This window comes from Sus scrofa, chromosome 1 (assembly GCF_054392235.1).
Source record: "Sus scrofa isolate SSC_HxYL_T2T_F1_AM1 chromosome 1, Sscrofa_HxYL_maternal_Yorkshire_Landrace_v2.0, whole genome shotgun sequence".
NCBI classification, from domain to species: domain Eukaryota; kingdom Metazoa; phylum Chordata; class Mammalia; order Artiodactyla; family Suidae; genus Sus; species Sus scrofa.
Genome location: NC_139383.1, coordinates 114,169,060 through 114,189,288, shown reverse-complemented (window position 1 = coordinate 114,189,288; position 20,229 = coordinate 114,169,060). Strand labels below are relative to the sequence as shown.

Below are 20,229 nucleotides of genomic sequence, written 5' to 3'. Positions count from 1 at the left end.
TGAAGGAATAACCTTACAAGTTATCCATGTCCTCTAAACACACTTTTTGTACTCCTTAGATCCACTGGTGAGCCACAAAACACAGTAGGAGCTGGAAACGTGATTGCACTGAAAAAATCTTCTTAGGTCATAATTCCCCCAAATCCTTTAGCCAGTTTTTGCATTTCAGGCAAAGGAACAGAAGTTGCAAGAGCTGTTGTCTATGTTGCTGAAAGGAGGGAGGATGGCAGCTAGTTTTGTGGGTGTTTGAATGGGGACAGATTACAAATGAACAGATAAAAGTAAATATATAAAAACAGGTATGTACATAAATATACATAATCACACACAGCTCACAGCCGTGCGTATATATCCCAGGTTGCCCTGACAATTTTAGAGCTGTATGCTGAAAAACTTAGCGAAACTTTGCTTGGAATGTGGAGCACCCATTTCAGAGCAAAGATCGTGTTGGTTCCTGGGGCAAGTGGATCTTTGTCTCAGTGACATTGAGTGAAACGTGGATGGTTGAACTGTTTTTTATTAGGGATGCGTAAAACCAACTTCAGATAGCTGTAAAAATTAGGTTCAGTTAAGTAGTTGACTAGTCAAAACAACCAAGAATGTTAATAGAGATGATTAGTCATTCTGAGTATGAAAATGCTCTCCAGCAGAAATAGAATTACTGTATGGCATACCGTGGCTAAAGGTCTGTGCTGTCTCTAAGGAGGAGATCTACTAGGTTTGAACAAACTGGACATGTTCAAATACTCATGCTGAACTGGAGCAGACTAGGTGTGAATATTCCAAGGGAGATGAAAACCACTTTTACTTGAAATGGGTTTAGGTGTTGACAGTGTCCCCCAAAGTAATTAAAAGATAATTGCTGTAGCATTTTTTCCCCCAGACTATGCCTTATGAACTTTAAAAGAACAATTTTTGCTACAGTTCCTTAATCAGAGTTCAGGAATTATTTGCATCTTAGGGCATTAGGATGGTGCATGTAGCATGTACTATGTAACCTGCCACGGTGTCTGATCCAGTAATTAAAGAGATGACTATTTCTATAACAAGCACATGCGTGGTCACTTAAAGAAAGGATAAACTATCCTCACATCGGTTCAGGTCAGGCAAATCGCAACACTACAAAATGTTTTCAGAGCTTTTGGAATAACAGAATTTAAGACAAGGGATTACAATCAATCAGTCAATAGCTACCCTTTCTGGAGGGGCAAAAAGGCAAATCCAACACACATCATTGTTAAAGGATTTTAAGCCCATCATATAAATGACTTGCTTCTTTTAGTTTATGTAAGATTTAGAAATTTTAAATAAAGAAAGCCTATCTATGTGGCTAAAAAAAATCTTTGGTTTAAATAATTTTAGAAGTAGCACCTCCCTTCTAAAAACGCTTAAACCTTCCACCTGTTTGTCTCTCAACCCCCATTTAGTGGAAAGGCCTGATTCGTGGTAGGTAAGAAAACCAGTGTTTATCAGTGTGTTTGGCCACTGTGCTTTGTGGAGTGCATGGGGTCCTGAAGGTGTTGCAGCATTGCAAAGCGGGCACCTCTATAAGAAGTTATTTAGGTAACAAAGTCAGTTTAAGATACAGTAGGAAAATGGGAGATTCTGCATGTTTGCTAATCCCAGGCTCTTTTCTATATTTTAGTAGTGAGAAATTTGTAAATTTTGAAAAACTATCATAATCAACATAAGGAAAACTGAAAAGAAAATCGACTTAGCTTTCATACTTTTAAAAATTGGTCAGGTGATTCTTGTCCCTTTAATAGTGACATTGAAAGGTTTGTTATTTTCTACAGAAAGCTCTCAAATATCTATCTGATAAACCTCTGCAGCAGCTTTTCACCTGGACTATGCATGCGTAAAAATAATCAGATTTCTCTTTATCTTGCTATAAACAAAGTTCAAGAAAGATTTCTGAAATGAAGATGATCTTCATTATGCCTTCTCCTAGTACCTAGAATTATCTTGCAGAACCCAATGAAGTTACTCAAGGATGTTATTTATAACAATTGTAGGCAGTGGAATTTGCCAAGATAAATATTCTAATAAACATAATGATTTGGCTAAAGAATTGTGGAAGAATTGTCAAGAATGGTTAAACCTACAGATTCTTTTTAGAATAATTGATCAAACATAATACTTGCTTCTTTTTTAAAAACATGCCTTTACATTAAATGTAAATCTACCACTTATTTAACAAAATTTATGCTAGGTTTTTCTAAATTTTCATAAACACAAGTTGCTATGGACCTCAATGTCCACATATTTTTGTACACTTGTCCAATTACATCCTTAGGGTAAAATTCTAAAATTGAAATTTCGAAGTCATGTGCTTTTAGAATTTTGCTGTATATTTTAAATTGCCTTCCAGAGAGTTTATACCAATTTACATTCTCATTAACTATATATGAAAGTGAACTTCCTCACTGGCAGCTGAAAATTTGTCTTATTGTAATTTGCCAAACATCTTTTCATATTTATTGCCAAATTTCAAATTTATTCTTTCTATAAAGGAATGGCGCATGTTCTTTGCCAACCTATTTAGTTTTTTCTTAATGCAGTCTAAGAGCTTTTTTTTTTTTTACCAAGGGTTTTTATTTCTCCTTTGATTTATTTGTTGCAAAGATTTTTCCAAACTTTTTTTTTTACATCTAATTTTTTTCCATCTTATGTCATATCTAGCAAAGGTCTCTTCTCCTTCAAAAAATTTTTTTTGAAGGAGAAGAGTTAGCTTATTGCTTTGCCAGACAAAGGGGGCCACAGCAGGCTAATGCCTTAAAGACTGTGTCGCTTTGGGAGAAATTAGAAGGTGGTTTTATAGTTTGGAGAGTGAAAAATAGGGCTGTAGACAAGGATCAAGGTAGAAGCAAGCTTGCATTGTTTCTCAGTTGGCATTGAGTGGCCCCAGGACTGGTTCTGGTGGTAAAAATTTTTTAAGTTTATATTTTATTCTGTTGCTTTTATATTTTATCCTTTGCATTTAAATACATTTTGACATAAAGTATGAAGCAAAGATCTACTCAAGTTTTTTGGTCAAATGCTGGACAAATTTTTGGTGTCATGTGTTGAGTAATTACTTGTTTCCTTGTTGATTTCATCTTTATTTTATTTTATTTTATTTATTTTTGGCTGGGGCATGTGGAAGTTCCCAGGCCAGGGATCAAACCTGTGCTACAGCAGTGACAATACTGGATCCTTAACCACTAGGCAACCAGGCAACTCCTCCTTGTTGATTTTTAAATGACACATTGATCATAAATCTCTCTATGCATTTTTCCCTGTTGCTCTGTCTGTCCTTTCTGGCAGCAACACCAGATTGTGTAATTTGTTTTAAGATATATATGTGTATATGTAGTCGGTTTTACCAACTTACTTCTTTGTAAATGTTTTGTTAGTTATAATAATGATGAATTTAGTTTTCCAGAGAAAATTTGGAACCATTTTAGAATCCTGTGTCCTCTCTCTCTGCTTGTTTTTCTCTATTTGGCATTTTGTTTGGATTTGCTTTAAAGTCCAGTTTAATTTTGAGTCATCAGATGACTTTTATGCGTGTACTTTTCTATGAAATACTTGTGTGAAAAGATTAAAGTATGTGGTTCCTTGAAAAATTGTTATGAAATTATTTTGGTCTTTCAGACTTGTGTGTGCTGCTGAATTCTTTCATGATTTTTGTTAAACTGGCTGGTGAACTGATGCAGATAGTGTCATATGCTGAATATCTAAATATAGTTATAATGAGGAATTATGAGAAAACATAATAAAATAGATACCAGTTCTGCATCCTTGGAGAGAAAATGGAATATAGCTGGATACAAACACTCTACAATTGCTATCAGGAAGCTTAAAAATTGCAATCCTGTTCTAATTCTGTAAATTTAGTTGGTTGCTTGGTGCTAAAATACCATTTTTCTTGAAATGACTTCAGGCTGTTTTTAAAGTGACATGTGTAAATATTGAGGAAACTGAAAGATTGGAGACTGGTTAGTTTACCTAGGAAAGATTTCACGGCACAAGTGAGATTTGAATGGCGTTTTAAAAGAGAGAGACTGGTCACTGGCTGTTTAAGTGGAGAAGCAGCCATGGGATTCAAAGATCAGGGCCAGGCATATGTGTGTTTGGACAGACCTGAAGCTCTGGAGCTGGCAGTGGCTGGAGATGAGGAGAGAGGCGAAGGCAGGCAGGAAAGGCCCAGGTTCCATGAGATTCTCACTGTCCTGAGCCTGAGTTGAGGGTAGTCTGAGATGGCTAAGAACGTTCTGAACCTCCTGTGCCTAGGACAGCGGCTGGCTCATAATGTGTGGAAGAAGAAAGGACTGAAAGGTAGGTTGGGGCTCAATTAGATGCAGGGTGGGAGGGTCAGAGGATGGATATTTGCAAGCTCCGAAGGATTTTCTGCCAAGAGAACAGGAGTGTTCATCTTTAAATTCTGACAGCAGGATGTGAACATGGGGGGCTGGGGTGAGGGGGAGAGTAAGGTGGAAAACAGGCATCCATAACATTTCCTGACCTTTTTACCATGGCCGAATAATTGAGCCTTTGAGGATGTGTTCTATAGAAGCACCAAACCTTGATCGTAGAAAAAGAATCAGCGAACTCTGGCCTGGAGCCAATCTGGCCCACAGCCCATTCTTACAAATAAAGTTTTATTGGGACATGGCCTCACCTGTTCATTTACATATTGTGCATAGCTGATTTGGTGTCACAACCATTGAGATGAGTAATTACAGAAGAGACTACGTGGTTGGCAAAGACTAAAATAGTTACTCTCTGGCTCTTTAAGAAAATATTTGCTGACCTCTGTCTTAGAACCTGGTTCTTAGTAGTTGGTGGTGCCATCTTGGAAAAATTAACACAGTCAGAAGAGTTGAGACAAATTGTGCCTGGGTTGTCTAAGAAAGATCAGGCCATGTCACTTCCTATGAAAAAAATATACCAACATTCTGTACTGTATTGAAGCCCCGTTTTTAAGTCATTCCTTGATTGTCTTATTTCTATATCTAGTTCTGTCTCCATTTTTTGTGGCCATTTCTCCCAGCTGCCCTGAGTACCTACCATCTTCTAATCCTATCTGACTCATTCTACCATCCATAGTCAAGAAATTGGAATCCCAGTGCTGTCATGTGTAGACCTCCATCTGCCTCTTAAGAAAGAGCAATTTCTCAGCCAGCTGTTCTGAGTTGATCCTAGGCTGTGTCCTATGTATGTTTCCCCAAAATAACCCTCCTCTTCAAAACTCTCCACATTCCTTTTTCTCACTGTGTCTTTGTTCCTCTCTCCTGCAGTGTCTTTTCTGCTAGAGGCATGTGATAGCACTGAATCTGTAACCCTAGGCAGTGCCTGCATTAACCCAGCCGTTCCAGATTCTCTCTGGAACCTTGCCTTTTGGGGAGAATGATCAACCATTTGACAACTCTCCATGTTTAGGGAAGTCCAGCCATTGTTCAACCAGACCAATCACAGATAAAAAACATGCAAACCTTCATGCATGTAAGATGAAAATACAGCTGTGTTTCTTCATAGGCTTTCCAGATTCTGACTCTTCAAATATATATATTAATATACAAATATATATTTTAATATATATATATAAATATATTTACATATATATCTTTTGTCTTTTTAGGGCCGCAGGTGCGGCATATGGAAGTTCCCGGGCTGGGGTCGAATCAGAGCTGTAGCTGCTAGCCTAACCCACAGCCACAGCAATGCAGGGTCCAAGCTGCACCTGCAAACTACATTGCAGCTCACAGCAACAACTGGATCTTTAACCCACTGAGCAAGACCAGGGATTGAACCCGAGTCCTCATGTATCCTAGTCAGGTTCTTTACTGCTGGGCCATAGTGGGAACTCCTCTTCAAATATATTTTAAAGGCTGAGAGAATAATTAGAAAGCAGCAGCCATTTTGTGGGAAAGATTTGATGAGCCTTTTGCATATGAAGAGTCAAATTTTAGGTTTTCCCTGGAGCATTCATGAGCTCGGTGGTATTCTTAAAGACCACTCTAGAGGAATAGGAGAAAAGCTAAGAGGATTGAATATGCAGGTGTAGGAGTTCTATGTCTACTAGGATAGAGATGGAGAAGTTATCTTCATAATGGGAACCTTTGAAATCATGTAAGCATATTAGTAGTTAATTAATTGACTACTAATAAGTCCATCTGGCATTTATCGAGGGCATACTATGTCTCAGGACCTATTGTGCTAAATGCCAGAAATACGAAGATGACTGAGGCTCGTTTTCTGCCCTTGAGGAACCGCCAGACTAGAAGGGAGAAAGCAGATGCATGAACACCTACTTGCCATTCACCGTGATAATGTTAGAACAAGTGGATTTTTTCAGAGGAAGTGCAAGGAAGAGTCTAGAAGGAAGAGGACTGACACTTGAGAGGGCTAAGATAAGAGAAGACTGGGGGGAAAGAAAGAACAGCAAAAAGGAAAAAGAACTTGAACTTCATTAGAGAAGATGATTGAACCACACTATGGAAATCAGAGTTAGAGACAAGAGGTTAAAATCAAGGTTAAGGCCAAGAGGCTGTGGAGAATCAAGGATAGTGGGTGATCTCACATGGAAGAACTGGGATTTCAGTTGTTCAAGAAGGAATATTGTTTTACTGCCTCACCCTTCTCAACCTAGTACAAATTTGAATGTATGTGTATGGTTTGTGTGCAATAAGATATCATGTCGTATCCTGACTTAACATAATCATGTTAACATAATTCATGTATAGTAAAACACTTTATGTATACAATATATACAACACTACTTGTCAGTCATTCAAGCTCAGAAGCGATAGGAATTTGCTGAGCACTTTATGTTACCTAAGTAAATTCTTACGAGAAATCATATTATTATAATCCCAACATTTTCCCTACAGGGAACCCAAAGCCTGTACAGGGTTATCCAGGACTATGGATATGAGGCACTCGTACCCAGCCCTGCCCTGCATGGCTGAGTTTAGAGGCGCCATTGGACTAAGACTAAGAGATCAGCCTTTGGTGTTAAGATGAACTGAAGAGAAACAGACTGACTCCTTTTCACGGTGGGGGTGAGGCCAAGAAAACCCGAGTGCACAGAATAAAGGGAGGCAGTGTGTGGGGTAGAGGCCAAGCACAGGCTTTGAAGTCAAGCCTAACTGAATTTCCCCCTCAACCCCACCCCACCCCGGCTCTGCCACTTACCAGCCACATGGTGTTGATCAGGCCAGGTTTCCACCCTGAATGTCCCTGTATGTCCGGGGCTGGGTCCAATCTTCTGCCTTGTTGCACTTACATGTAGAGGATCTGTAGTCATGCTTGGCTTTTCAAATGAGCTGCTGCTACCACTGGACCTGTTTGCGTTGCGACCACTGTTATTCCACATCCCCCTCCTCCTCCTTCTCTCTTGTTATCACTGCTACTGTGTCTACTACTATTACTATTATTCGCAGCAACAGTAGTTGGAATGGACTAATGGACTAGATTTATGCCACAACAACAGAACAAAACCCAGAATAGTTAAGTCCTCAATTTGATCAATAGCAACAGTTGTTTTGTGTTCATTTCAGTGTTTCATGAGCCGTTGCCATGGCAGGTCTCTGTGCTAGGGACAATGGGGCCTTAAAACAGAGATAAGTCATTGCCTCTTTTTAACCAGCATACAAACTAATTTGGCCTTCATGCCACACATGCTTGGAAGAGAACTTCAGGAGGTAATCTGTCAATGCACACTGAACATAGGCCCTCTTGTAGCAGGAGACTGCTGTAGCTTTGGGAGGGTAGTCAGGACTTAATTTCATGATGATTTGAAGACTTCATTATGCATTTGCTGCTTCTGCAGATAACCCCCATTTCCTCATGCCATATAGTGAGCTGTTGCCTTATGTACAAGTTGAGATAGTTGCCAGTATCTTGGTTTTAGTAACCCTCAAGTCCTTGGCCATTCGACTTTATATGAGCACCTATTTGAGGTGCTAGGTCAGCAGGATGAGTGAATGAACTTCTGGTCCCTGTCTTCTGGGAGGACTGTCTCTACATGAAAATGGGTTTTATAGATTGGTGTTCTGGGAGGAGGGCATTTACAACACCCTTGAAGTGGAACCTCTCCCACCCAATATGGAGAAGACTGACATGCGACAGTTTGCTCTTCCTTTATTTTACTAAAATAGCAAGCTGGCCAAATATACTTTTCAGCACATTTATTATAGCCACATGTTTATATTTATAGGAGAAATGGTGCTAATTCCCTAGTATGTTAACAGGTCTTATTCAAATTTGTTCTATTTTTACTTTGGAACAAAATTGCTGAAGAGAAACATTTTAAGGCAAGTAGTGATTACAGCATACTTATCAGATTATATATTAAATAAACTTCCTGAACTGAGAAGGAGTAGAAACTGAAAAGCAGGTAGTTGTCTTAAATTGTATATTGCTAATGTAAATTTCTTCAAATCCACTTCTACTGTAGGTTACATTTTACTTTCATGTTTTCTTTTTCTAAATTTCTACCTTCTCATTAACAAAGGTAATCCTCTTTTTAATATATAGTAGATGACCTGGGATTCCAGAATGGTTTTCCATACACCAAGGAAAGTCCTCCTCATGTTATTGTATGCAATAAATAATGTTGTTTTTTCTTTAATTTGATAGGTAGTCAAACAGGTGAATTCATAATCTTGTCAACCCTTAGGCACTTGTAATTTCCATACCAAAATGCATGAGTTCTTACCTGACTATTACTCTGTTATACATTAAGTAATAGTTACTATGGCAACCTTTGCATCGCATTAGAATACTTAAATATGAAGTGTTGTGTGTCTCTCTGGGAAAAGACAAGATATTTGCATTATCAAATGTTTGGTGAAATATAATCACTCCTAAAATGAATAGTTTTGTTCAAGGTCATTTGAGTTCTTTGGGAGTTATGCAGATTTACAGCCAAAACTATGAAGGGCATTCATTTATTTTTTGTGATGTCGTGGGGGAAGCAAAGATTGGCAAAATTAGTACTTGATAAATACTGTAATGTCCACTCGGTGCCTGTAATTGGCCTTGCAAAGGGAGAAACAAAATTGAACCATATTTGATGTCATTTTTCAGTGGCTAATGCAGGAGTAAGAATCTGAATTTAACCTCACATGATCGATCAAATTCTGTCAAATATAATACATATTTTTGCATATCCAGTCGGTTAACTGTGACTAGTTTTGATTTCACGAATAGTTGAACTAACAATAGCAGTTTGCTCAAGCTTGCAAGAGCAAGATGAAATGAGCCGTTGACGTAATCCTTGTGGTACTTCCAGGAAAATGGCCACTTAAGCTGAAATTATCGAGATTGATCATTGGCCAGATTTTTTAAATTAAATATGGAGGAAAACTAGCCATTTCTTGTTGCCAGCAGAGCTATGGGCCACAAGGCTATCATCACTGTTTATATAGACTGCCATATTTAACTCTCTCTGGTTTCATAGTGACTTTTCAAAATTATTATCTCAGTATATACTTTTCATCTGAAAGTGATGTAGGGGACATGACAGTCATTCACAACTTTTGAGGGCTCTTTTAAATAATGATCAGCGGCTGGTAATACGACCATGAATTTGGGGAAGGAGAGTGACTCTGTGCTGAACTTCAGTTCTGCTGGACATTGTACATATGTTGTTTCATCTGCTTCTGCTAACTCTGTGATGGAACATTTATTATTCCCTTCTTACAGAGGAGGAAAGCATGTTTTTGAGCAGTTGGATAACCACCTGCCGGTCACATTGCATGTATACGCCTCTGAACTTGAGTTCCACCTATCTGTCTGACCTCAAAGCCCTCTATCGTTCCTTAAAAGACTTGGTTTCAACCTTGGACTTGTCACAATGCGCATTATACTTTTAAAGTAGAAATAACAAACCCTGACAAAAGGCTAATTTCAATCATTTGCATTTCTCTGCGGCTCAATAGCAATCTATAAAGTCCCTGTCTCGAAAAGTTATCTATCCTTGCCATCTTATCTTTCTGAGTTTCCCAAGTCTTCTTTTGTTGAAACCAAGCTTAGGACCAAAATCAAAATAAACTATAAAGGGGCATTCCTGTACCTTCAGGTATCAGGAATAAAGACATGCTAAAGACTTCAGTTTTGAGCTTTGAAGTTCAAAAGTGGACAGGTGGAAATATTGCGTTCTTACATTGCCCTTTGGTGCGAGATATCTTCTGGGTTGCAGAGTAAGTGCCAACAGCAGCAAAATTATCACCCCCTCCTGCTACCATAGGAAGTCAGCAATGGCCCTTCTGTGGTCAAAATGGCAAATTCAGCAGCAGCTATTTGACAGGGATTTGCAAAAACTTCCCCATGGCTGTTAGGAATCTTATTCAGCACTGTCTTTGAAAACCCAATTCTGTGCAGGATTAACTATGTAGAAATGACCTCAGTTGTGATTAAAAAAAAAAAAAGTTTTAAAAACAAATCTCATTTATGATTTTTCTCAATGTGTATTCTGCACTTAGCGCTACAGCTTGGTAGGTCCCTATACATAATATCCTGCATTTTAAGTTTTAGAGCAGTTCAGAATTTTATTTCCATATTAAGGTAGAGCCATCTAAAATTCCTGGCTATAAAGAGTCAGTTCGCCATACAAAGCCACTATACATCACTTAGGTTTGTGATGAAAGAATGGAATTGCAGCTGTGTGAGTACTAGAATACCCAAACATGAATTAGACTCACAAGCATTTGGCAATAGTTCAGAAAAGGAGCTTAATCTGGTTTCATCTGAGACTGCTTTTCTCTGTTCTACAACATCCCCCCAAGATGTTGTGTCTGATATCGGATCACAACGTAATGGGAGTGACGCAAAATCAGAGAAAAGCCCTAAGAAACCAGGGGCACGTTTGATTTTCCCCAGAGATTTTTTTTTTTTTTCCTCCTACTTCTTTTTTTTTTTTCCCCCCTCTCTCCCAGATTCCAACTCTGAAATTCAAGGTCATTCACCTATTAGATGAATTAATTATAAGCCAAAAAGCAGCATTCATCATACTCTGATCTCACTCCTATCTATAATTAAGGGTAAATATAATCTTCCCTTTTAGAAATGTACCCACCCACCCATTACATTTAAAGCGCTGACTGAAATGAAATAATGGTTCAGCGCAAGATGATTTTAGTTTAACAAGAAAAAAGTTGATAATTTAAGCTCGAAGCAGTTAGTTCTATTTTTGATTACCATTCAGTTATAAATCTAATTTGAGATATATGCTGCTTTTCTGTTACCCAAGTTTAATTCATGGTTTGCATTCTTGGTTGCATAAGCAAAGTTCGGTGGTTGATCAAGGATGTTAAAAAGCTCCCCCACAAAAGCAGTGGGGAGCACGGTTGCAAATGTGTTAGAAAGATAGTCTGAGATCCAGATCTGATGTGAAACAAACAAAACGTCTCCTTCAAAGGGCCCCTCACAGAATAGCTGCATTTGGCATTTGAGTGGCTGTGTTGGGACTGGCTCTTTGCTGAAGAGTTGATTGCAGAGGGTGGACCCCCAAATATTTAAATCTAGTTGACAAAGTCAGTGTATTTTATTCTTTGGTTAAGGTATTTTTTAAAATGTCTTAAAATTGTTGGTCTTTGGAAGAAAATGAGTGAATAAGGGGAAGAGATCAGAGCATCACATTGCAGACAGTTAAACAAAATGCTCAATTCTGGCTTTAAGATTTACAGGTTAGTTCTGCGAGACACCACATCTTGCTTCCCGTGTTTCCTGGCAGACGAGGGCGGCTCTCTACTGGGACCCAGCGTAACCGCAGGCCGTGAGCTTGCACAATGTGAAAAACCTTAAAACCCTTATAATCCTATTTAAGGCAAAGATGAATTTGCCCACTTTGAAAGTAGACTTTAGCTTTTCTAACTTAACTTTTAAGTATAAATTTGTTTTCATATGTATATATATGTGTGTGTGTATATATGTATGTGTGTGTATACATATGTATATATACATATGTATACACACATGTATATACACATGTAGGTAAATTCATATATAAAGGAATGCCTCATCTATTTCATGAAATATTTAATTTACCTCATTAAATTGAATGCCATTAACTTTTTAAAATTCATAAACTCAGGCTTTCAGTGGGTGGAAAAATTTTATCTTTCTCCTTGCTAAAGAGCTAAATGTATGACGTGAAGGCCAAACAATAGTAAATGGTCATTGTTCGTTTTACAAATGTATTCCACAATAAGAACACATATATTTTTATCTTAATTTTCCCTAGAGGAGGGTGATTAGGGCCTCCCTTAAGTGTGAGGAAATGCTTATTTTTGTATGCTTTAGAAGAATGATTCTATTGTCCGAGTGAAAAAGAAAAAGGAACAAACAGATCTAAAAAGAAAGAGGAATGTGCTTTGTCGGGAAAAAAAAAAAAAATTAGCAGGAGTCCTTAAATGTCTGAAGTTCTGTCTGCTCTTAGCCAGTCTTGTGTCCCAATACATGGTTTACGTGGCTGCCCACGTGAGAGTTGGATGTGTGATTTCTTTACAACTGGCCCATGAAAATGACTTTCTCTAAAATTAAAAACAATAAGGTCAGCCACAGGCAGTGAGCTGTCTAGTTATCATTTGATATTTTTTACAGCTCTTTTGTGAATGCTGCTCAAACACAGTATAGCAAGCCTGTTTGTTTTTATGTTGACCTATTGAATGCATCTACTTTCTTGGGAGTGAAAACCTTTGCCACCAGGACCAACAAGAATTAAGCAATGGTTAAGCTCATTAAAAAGACAAGCAAGCATTTCACCCTATCCGCTCAGCCCTTTGTGGAATATTTTGTATAATTTTAGAATCTGAAAAATGGAGGAATAAGGGTAATGTCTAAAAGACAAAGTTATCAGTAACATCATTTTCAAACTCCTCTTTCCAGTGAAATGAAGACTCCTTTGTAGACTTACCCCACTCTGAAGAGGTTGTGATTTAAATCATTTACGGCTTTATTGATGGAAATTTCAAGGAAAACTTGGACTTAAGTAAATGTAGACTTTGTTAACAAGATTTATCAAGATTCTAAAATCTTTAAATGCCACTCCTAAAGTGGTAAAAGAAACCATTTGATGTTCTACTGTTGGATTCTTGATGTGTAGAAAACTCTGTATTTTAGTTTTTCATTGCCTTTTGATACCTTACCTAAATTTGGAAGAGGCAGTCATTGAACAGGCAGATGTCAGTTTTTTGTCTGGTAAGTGATCCGGTTGGATCAGGCATTTGTGTGGTAAATATTAAGATATTTGAAATGAGTTTATACTGCAAATGTCCTTCCAGCCTAAAATCCCATCCCCGAAGTTTTATTTTAATAACGTTTATTATGTGTCCCTTGAAGAAGTCTTAAACTGGCAGCAGTGAAAGGCAAGCTTGTCAGTAGCTGATTAGTCCTTTAAATATTACTCATCCAGCACTCACAAAAATCCATCGGAATAGAGAGGTTCTCTTTATGATATTTGGCTATATGGCAGTGAAAAGGGGAGGTTTGAATTTTTGATTTTCCAGCTTATGGGTCATATTTGACCAACTGCTTTCACTAGAAGACATGCCACTTTGTTGAGCTATTTAGGAATCAAAAAGACTGTCTTAATTTAAAACAAGGACCCTTTGTTTTAGTTGGTGACTGCCTTGTGAAATTTTTCAGTTCTCAGCGGGTTAACCAGGGAACAGGGGCAGAGTCATAATTGGCCTATTTAGAGTATTTTGCATGTGAATAGTGTGTTAGTGAAGCATCCCTAAGTCTGTTGTGAGTGACATGGTGATTAGAATTTAGATTAGGGAAAACACATTCTGTACTTTATCAAGGACAGTAATTAGTTCAGTCAGTAAAAGTTGATTACAAGTAACGATAAAGTTAGATTTTTTAGTACTTAATTTTAAAATTTCTTTATTAAATAGTAAATATGTTCTTAATAGAAAGGGTAGTCTCTACCCTGGTTTTCTTGCATATCAGAATAATTAAAAGAACAATGTGTTCAATGCAGAGTATAATCAGGCGATTTATATATTATGGGTAAGTTTTTCCGTAGTTTTTAGAAAATGGAATATTATTATATCATCTTTCCTCTGTCATCCTTTTTGGAAAGTTTAGTAATTTGTCACGCCATGATAAGTTCATGATATTTGTGGAAGTTTTCTAGCATTCAGGTAAATGTTGAATCTGTGGGGATGTGTTTTAGCTTCTTCTGATAGCCCTCCAGAGGGCATTCTGAGGTCCTGTAAACGTGTTCCTGTTAGGAACAGGATAGAAATGCCTACTGTTTCTATAATTTTGGAAGCTAATGTGAGGATGTGAATTTCCTCCTGGTTCGATTGGCGTTGTCTCTTCTGGGGGTGCCGTGTGAATTCGGGGAGGGTCACGCTGTGCGGAAGCAGAGAGGCAGAGTTCTCCGTGGAAATGAGCATTTTACCCTCTCCCCCCCATGTGAGCTGTGTGTTGGGGGGGAGTTGTGTGTTTTCGAAAAATCAGATTCTTCCTGGTTCTTGCTAAGGGAAGGGCATGAACAGTTCCCAGATATGAGCCTAACTCTAGATAAAGGAAGTATTAGCTTCCCACCAATGCCCTTTTCTTATAAAAATGAAGATCTCTGTGGTTTTCAAAGATGAAAATGCTGTTTAAAGAGAACCACCGTCTGCCTTCCTCTCCAGAGTAAAACACCCCCAATTCACAAACTTTGTGAGAGCTTCTTAGACGGCTTTTCTTTTCGTTGTGTTGGGTTTTAATTGTCTCAGCTTAGCAGATGCTGTTTCCTTTATTGCGTTGGTTTAAGTACTAACAATCAGTTGGGGGGGGGTGAATGTAAAAAAATTAACCTTATATGTTTGTGTTTCCTTTTTAACCTTTTAGCAGAGTCTCCTTGGAGGTGACATGGATATGGGCAACCCAGGAACCCTTTCGCCCACCAAACCTGGTTCCCAGTATTATCAGTATTCTAGCAATAACCCCCGGAGGAGGCCTCTTCACAGTAGTGCCATGGGTAAGGTATTCCTCTGTTTGAATGCCCGAGTGATTAGTAGTAGTCTTTTTCTTCCTTTCTTTCTTTTTTAATACCACCCTCTCAATCTGTCCTCATCCCACCCCACCCACCCCCCGGGAAAAAAAAAAGCAAAACATAAAATTTTGCTTAACTGTCAAGCTCATGACTCCCCACACCCCCGCCCCCCAGTAATACTTTGGGTGGATATGTTAACAACTTCGAGGAGCAGGAGAACTATTTGGGTGTATGCTCGCTTCTCATTTTCTCTTGGCTGCCCATATAAGGAACCTCTTTTAAAAATCAAAGCATTAAAAAGTGAAATCTCCTCATTTTTATGAAAGAGGCAGAACTTGATTTCTGCCAAAAGAAAAGACGATGGCGGTACCGACGCTTCGCTAAAGTAACGCTTTAAGAAAATCTGGTCTAAACCTAAATGGCTTCGTGGGGTAATCGGTTTTAGTTAGGAGTGTGGGCATGCAGGGGACCTCACAGCCTCCTCATTTTCTTTCAGAGGTACAGACAAAGAAAGTTCGAAAAGTTCCTCCAGGTTTGCCATCTTCCGTAAGTACGGCTTGTTTCTGCCTGGTATTATTGTTTATTTTGCTCTGCTTTGTGTTGATGCGAAGGAGATAGGAGCACATGAGGTTCCATCCTCCAGAGCAGCATGTTTATCTAGAATGTGGATGAGGTAGGGATAACCCCTACCTCCAGCCACCTGACCCCACGTTGCAGTGATTAATTGCACATCCTGGGAGACAGGGTGGTTGTGTTGCTATTCAGCAAGCTAAGCTCTGAAGAGAGACTTGAAAAGGTGCCTGAAGTTCAAGGAGTTTTACCTGCACAGAGCTTTCCGGAGAATGAGTATTAGTTTCATGTGTTGGTTAAATTCTTTGTCGGTATTATGATGATTTATGGATTTGCATGCGAAAGGAGATTTGTGGAGAGGATTTAGGGAAAATTTACATGGGTTTCAGCCCAGAGTGCAGGGTGAATGTCTCTATTTTCTAGAGAGGTTACTGGAGGGAGGCTGCAAAGGTAGCTGCATCAGTAGCCATTAGTGTCTGGAATCCCAGGTGGTAACTAGAAGAATCCAGCTGTAACCAAAGGCATTCTGGGTCTTTTTAAAACCTGGAGCTATAAGCAGGAGTTGCTGCAGTCTCTGCAGTTGACAACATAGCAAAAGTTGGTTGTGTTCACAGCTGAATACATGATAGCTTATTTTCAATTCTTGTATAAGAATATATCTTCTTATATTCAAATTCGACTTCCCAAATGATTTTCCTTAATTTTGCTTAGAACTGGTCTCTTTCTAGTAATTTCCTCCCTGGAAAATATGAAAATATAGTAGAATAAAAATACGAATTTCCCTCTTCTTATTTCCTCTTTACTTTCTCTTTCTCCTTTTTTGGTTCTCCATTCCCTCCTGTGATATATTTATATACATAGTTTTAGTTTAATTTAATTCTGTGTTCTGTAGGGCACTAGTATTCTTTGAAAAGAATGCTAATGAGGCTTATCATAAGTTCTTGTACTCTTAAATAAAATCATATTTGGATTTCTGAAAATAATATTACCAATCAGGGCTCACATATTAGTTTTATTTCATTTTTAATAAATTAGGGGAATAATAGGTTTTGCAAATGTGCTAAGATTAGATTAACCCAAACACCTGTGTGTTTGACTTGATTTCAGTTCAAGCTCATCCAAAAAATTATTAAGCGAATATATCAGAAGAAGACTTATCAGGGGGGAAAAAAAACAAATTTTGTATGCTGATTATCATAGGCTTGGTAATGTTGAAGAAGCATCACAAAATTACCATTAAATATAGAAAAATATGTGTAAATAAAACTGCCAGTGGTGTACAAAATAGTCACTTTGGACTACCAATAAGTCACTTAAAAACATACTGAGTGATTTATTCTTTGAATTTCTGTGTTGTCTTGAAATTGGCTAATATCCCCTCAGATTTCTATAAGCGTGTTTTAGGCTTGAAGTTTGTGGTAGATTTAAAGTAGATGAAACTTTAGCTTTTAATAGCTTTTATGACAACTCCAAATGATGTAGTTCTTGCAGCTGTTTACATTTTAAACATGCCTGAGGCTAATATGGACAGTATTAAATACAAGAAGTGGACCTTTGAATGTTGGGAAATGATAGCATAAGTCTTTGCTATAAAAGCCATGCAAAACTTAAAGCTGTAGTACCCCATTTATGTCCTGTATTCAGATAAACTTAGTTTATTTTTTCCAATGCTAAAATTATGCAGAAATTGGCACAATTTTGAAGGAGTGCTTTGGTGTGGCATTAGATAGTCTCAAAATGCTTAATCCTTGTCAACAGCAGTTTCTCATACTTAAATTATAAATTTTTATAAGTTTTTCTGTAGAGTTCACGGTCACCAAAATTTCTCTGGTGTAGTTTTTTTTTGTTTTGTTTTGTTTTTGTTTTTCTTTTCCATTGCTGTTAAGACAAATATGTATTGCTGGTACATTGTCTTATGTTCAGAAATATAAAAGCGTATCTCCCTTTCTTCCCGGTAAATCTGGAATGGGAAATTTAGTTTGTATTATTTAATTTCAGGCTTTTGATGGTCATTTTAGGATTTCCTCTTCTTAGAGAATTTATGTTGGCTTCAAGATTTAATGGTCCTTATGGAACATTTGGTAAATAGAGCCTCTTTTTTAAAAGACAAGCAGAAAAATTCAGTTGAAATGGAAATTTTATCCTTATTGTTTTTTGATTTTTTGTTTTCTTTGTTTTAAGCAAGAAGAATAAGTTAGTTTGGTTGATTTTAGAATTTATCATCTATTTATTGTCATTACTTAAAAAAATCTCAGCTCTCTTTTGAGAGCAATTTAACGTAGTTTATATTAGCTTTGTTGTATGAATTGTATTGCTTATTACTCATAACAGAATCCACATGCCTTACCACTGCCCACAGTATTTATTTCAGTTTGATCTAAAGAGACAATCTGTATTAGACACTGTAACACTTTTGCCCCAGTAGATCTATATTTTTATATTTAGACCTCTGCCAGGCATAGTCTTCTTTTAAGCTCCAATAAACTTATGAATTTTTATCAGATAAGAAATACTTCTAAAACTTACTTCACTATGTATGAATATTTTTAAGACATCTAAGTAGTTAAAAACATTGGGATAGTAAAAGGTTTCTTTTGGAGTGATTATGACTAGATGAAGACATTTATATGTTTTCTTCAATACATATTGACCATGATCAGTAGTAATAAACCTGTCACAATCTGTTCTGTCAACTCACTTTTCCCCCCTTCTGTTTGTTAAGGGCCCTTTCTCTCCCTTAACATAAACGCAGAAAATGTAAATGGTAACGTCTGTAATCAGATATGATTTATGGCACAACTAGAGTGCAGAGGCTGGACTTCGCACCACCACTAGGCTGGATCTTCACAGGAAATCAAGAGAGGGAGAGGCTGGCCTGGCCCTGTTTTTGAAAATAACTGCAGCATCTGTGGGAGAGAGGAAAACATAAGCCTGGCCCAACATCATGCCATGGATCTGGCAGGATTCTTGAATGTGTTTGTACTGGGCACTGCACCTAGAGACCTCGAGTCACTGTGGAAGCCAGGCAGTGATAGGATGGCGGGAGAGCCAGCCCGCGGGGTCACCACGCACAGGCGCAGTGGAGGGAAGGAAGACTGTCCCTCGGGAGCACAGAGGCCTGTAGTTAGGGCTGGGGTGATGTTTCGTTAAAGGAGGCACTGCGTGAGATGACAACTATCTAATTGCCCACAAGAGCCCTGCTTGGCATTGCAGAACTTTGCGTGTTCCCTCTTCCCATTTGAGGATGTTGCTCTTTGGAGCCACAGTTCAATTTCTTATAGCCCTCATCTTTTAATGAGACCTTAACAATACAGCTTTGTGCTTTGTGGACGCCAGGTTTTTTTTTTTCTTTCTTTCTTTTTTTTTTATCTTGCCTATCTAATTCCTTGCCTCTGCATGTGAACTTCTTGTTTGTTTGATTTCTTCGTCTTGGGGTTTTCCTTTTGGAAGCCATGTATTGCCTTAAACTTAGTATTTTTCCACTTTACTGCTCTGTCCAGCAAATTTCATCGCTTTGGACAGCCTACTTGTCATATGTATTGAATCATGAATTCATACAGAGAAAAATATACCAAGTTCAATCACATATTGGAAAAATGATCCATGATTCTTAGAAATGAACGTGGAAGCATTAAAATCTAGAAAGCAAAAACAAAAACAAAACAAATCGGTGTTGTGCTGTTTAAAAAAATTTTTTTTCCAAACACACATAAAAAACACAAACACCAAAATAGTTTTTCAGAACCTCTCGTGCGCACCAATATGTAAACATGTAAAACCTTCATCTTATTATTTGGAATGTTTCAAAATGGTATACATTAACCAGAAACTATTACCAACTACAGCCACCCTACTTCAAACATTCATGGAATTTGTATCCACTTCTAATTCAATTTTGTAACTGCAGTGACAGTCTTACTATTATTCCTAGTTGGAACCCCTGGAACTTCAAAGTTCTCTGAAAATAGGAAGTTTTATCCTCAGAAATCATCTGTGACCGCACTTGTTATGGGTTATCTTTTTTCCAAACTGTACTTTTCAAGAAAGGATTTTTCTGTGTTAAACTGCCTTAGTTTTTTGCCTGGCCCTTGTTTTTAAATTCAGGTGGATCTAACAAGCTTTTATTAAGTGACCAGAGATAATTTTGAACGCATGAATTTTAAGGACAACAATCTCAGCTATTGAAAAGAGTCTAAAACAAGATTTGGACCCTCCAAGAAAATTTAAGATATGAATTAATCATTAGGTAAAGTTGAAAAATGAAAACTCAGTGTATATGAGGCACTACACATTTTTATCAAATTTTTAAAGGAGAGAATTCTTAAATAAAGTCTTAAAGTCTAGATGAGACTTTATTTTATGGAAGAGATTATTAGACCCATCAGGAAAAGTTAGATCATGCTGATGGCATCAACTGTTCTGTAGATTTTCCATTGTATAAAAAACTTCATATTTGAAGGTTGCAAACAGGATATTGAGTTTATACTCTAATCTATTTTAGGAAAAAAAACACGTTTTTTTCCTCAAAGGCTTGAGGAAATCACAAACAACTTAAAAGAGAAGTTGGTAATTGTTGTTTTTTTTTCTTTTTCTTCTGTTTTTTAAGACCAGAAGTTACATAGGATTGAAAAATGCAGTACTTAAAATACCTTATTTCCCCCATCACTTTTGAAAGT

General features: G+C 37.6%; 1 protein-coding gene across 46 annotated transcripts in view; it reads left to right on the top strand.

Annotated features, from left to right (window-relative positions):
- TCF4 (transcription factor 4) overlaps nt 1-20,229 on the top strand; it is a 365,126-nt gene that overhangs the window by 218,809 nt on the left and 126,088 nt on the right. For 29 of the 46 annotated variants that reach the window (XM_084966808.1, XM_021093491.2, XM_021093484.2 and 26 more), the window contains 2 exons: nt 14,839-14,968; nt 15,480-15,529. In XM_084966808.1, coding sequence (XP_084822934.1) covers nt 14,839-14,968; nt 15,480-15,529 — 180 coding nt within the window. The remainder of the gene's footprint in view (nt 1-14,838; nt 14,969-15,479; nt 15,530-20,229) is intronic. The other 17 variants (XM_084966820.1, XM_084966752.1, XM_021093452.2 and 14 more) reach the window with 1 other exon arrangement.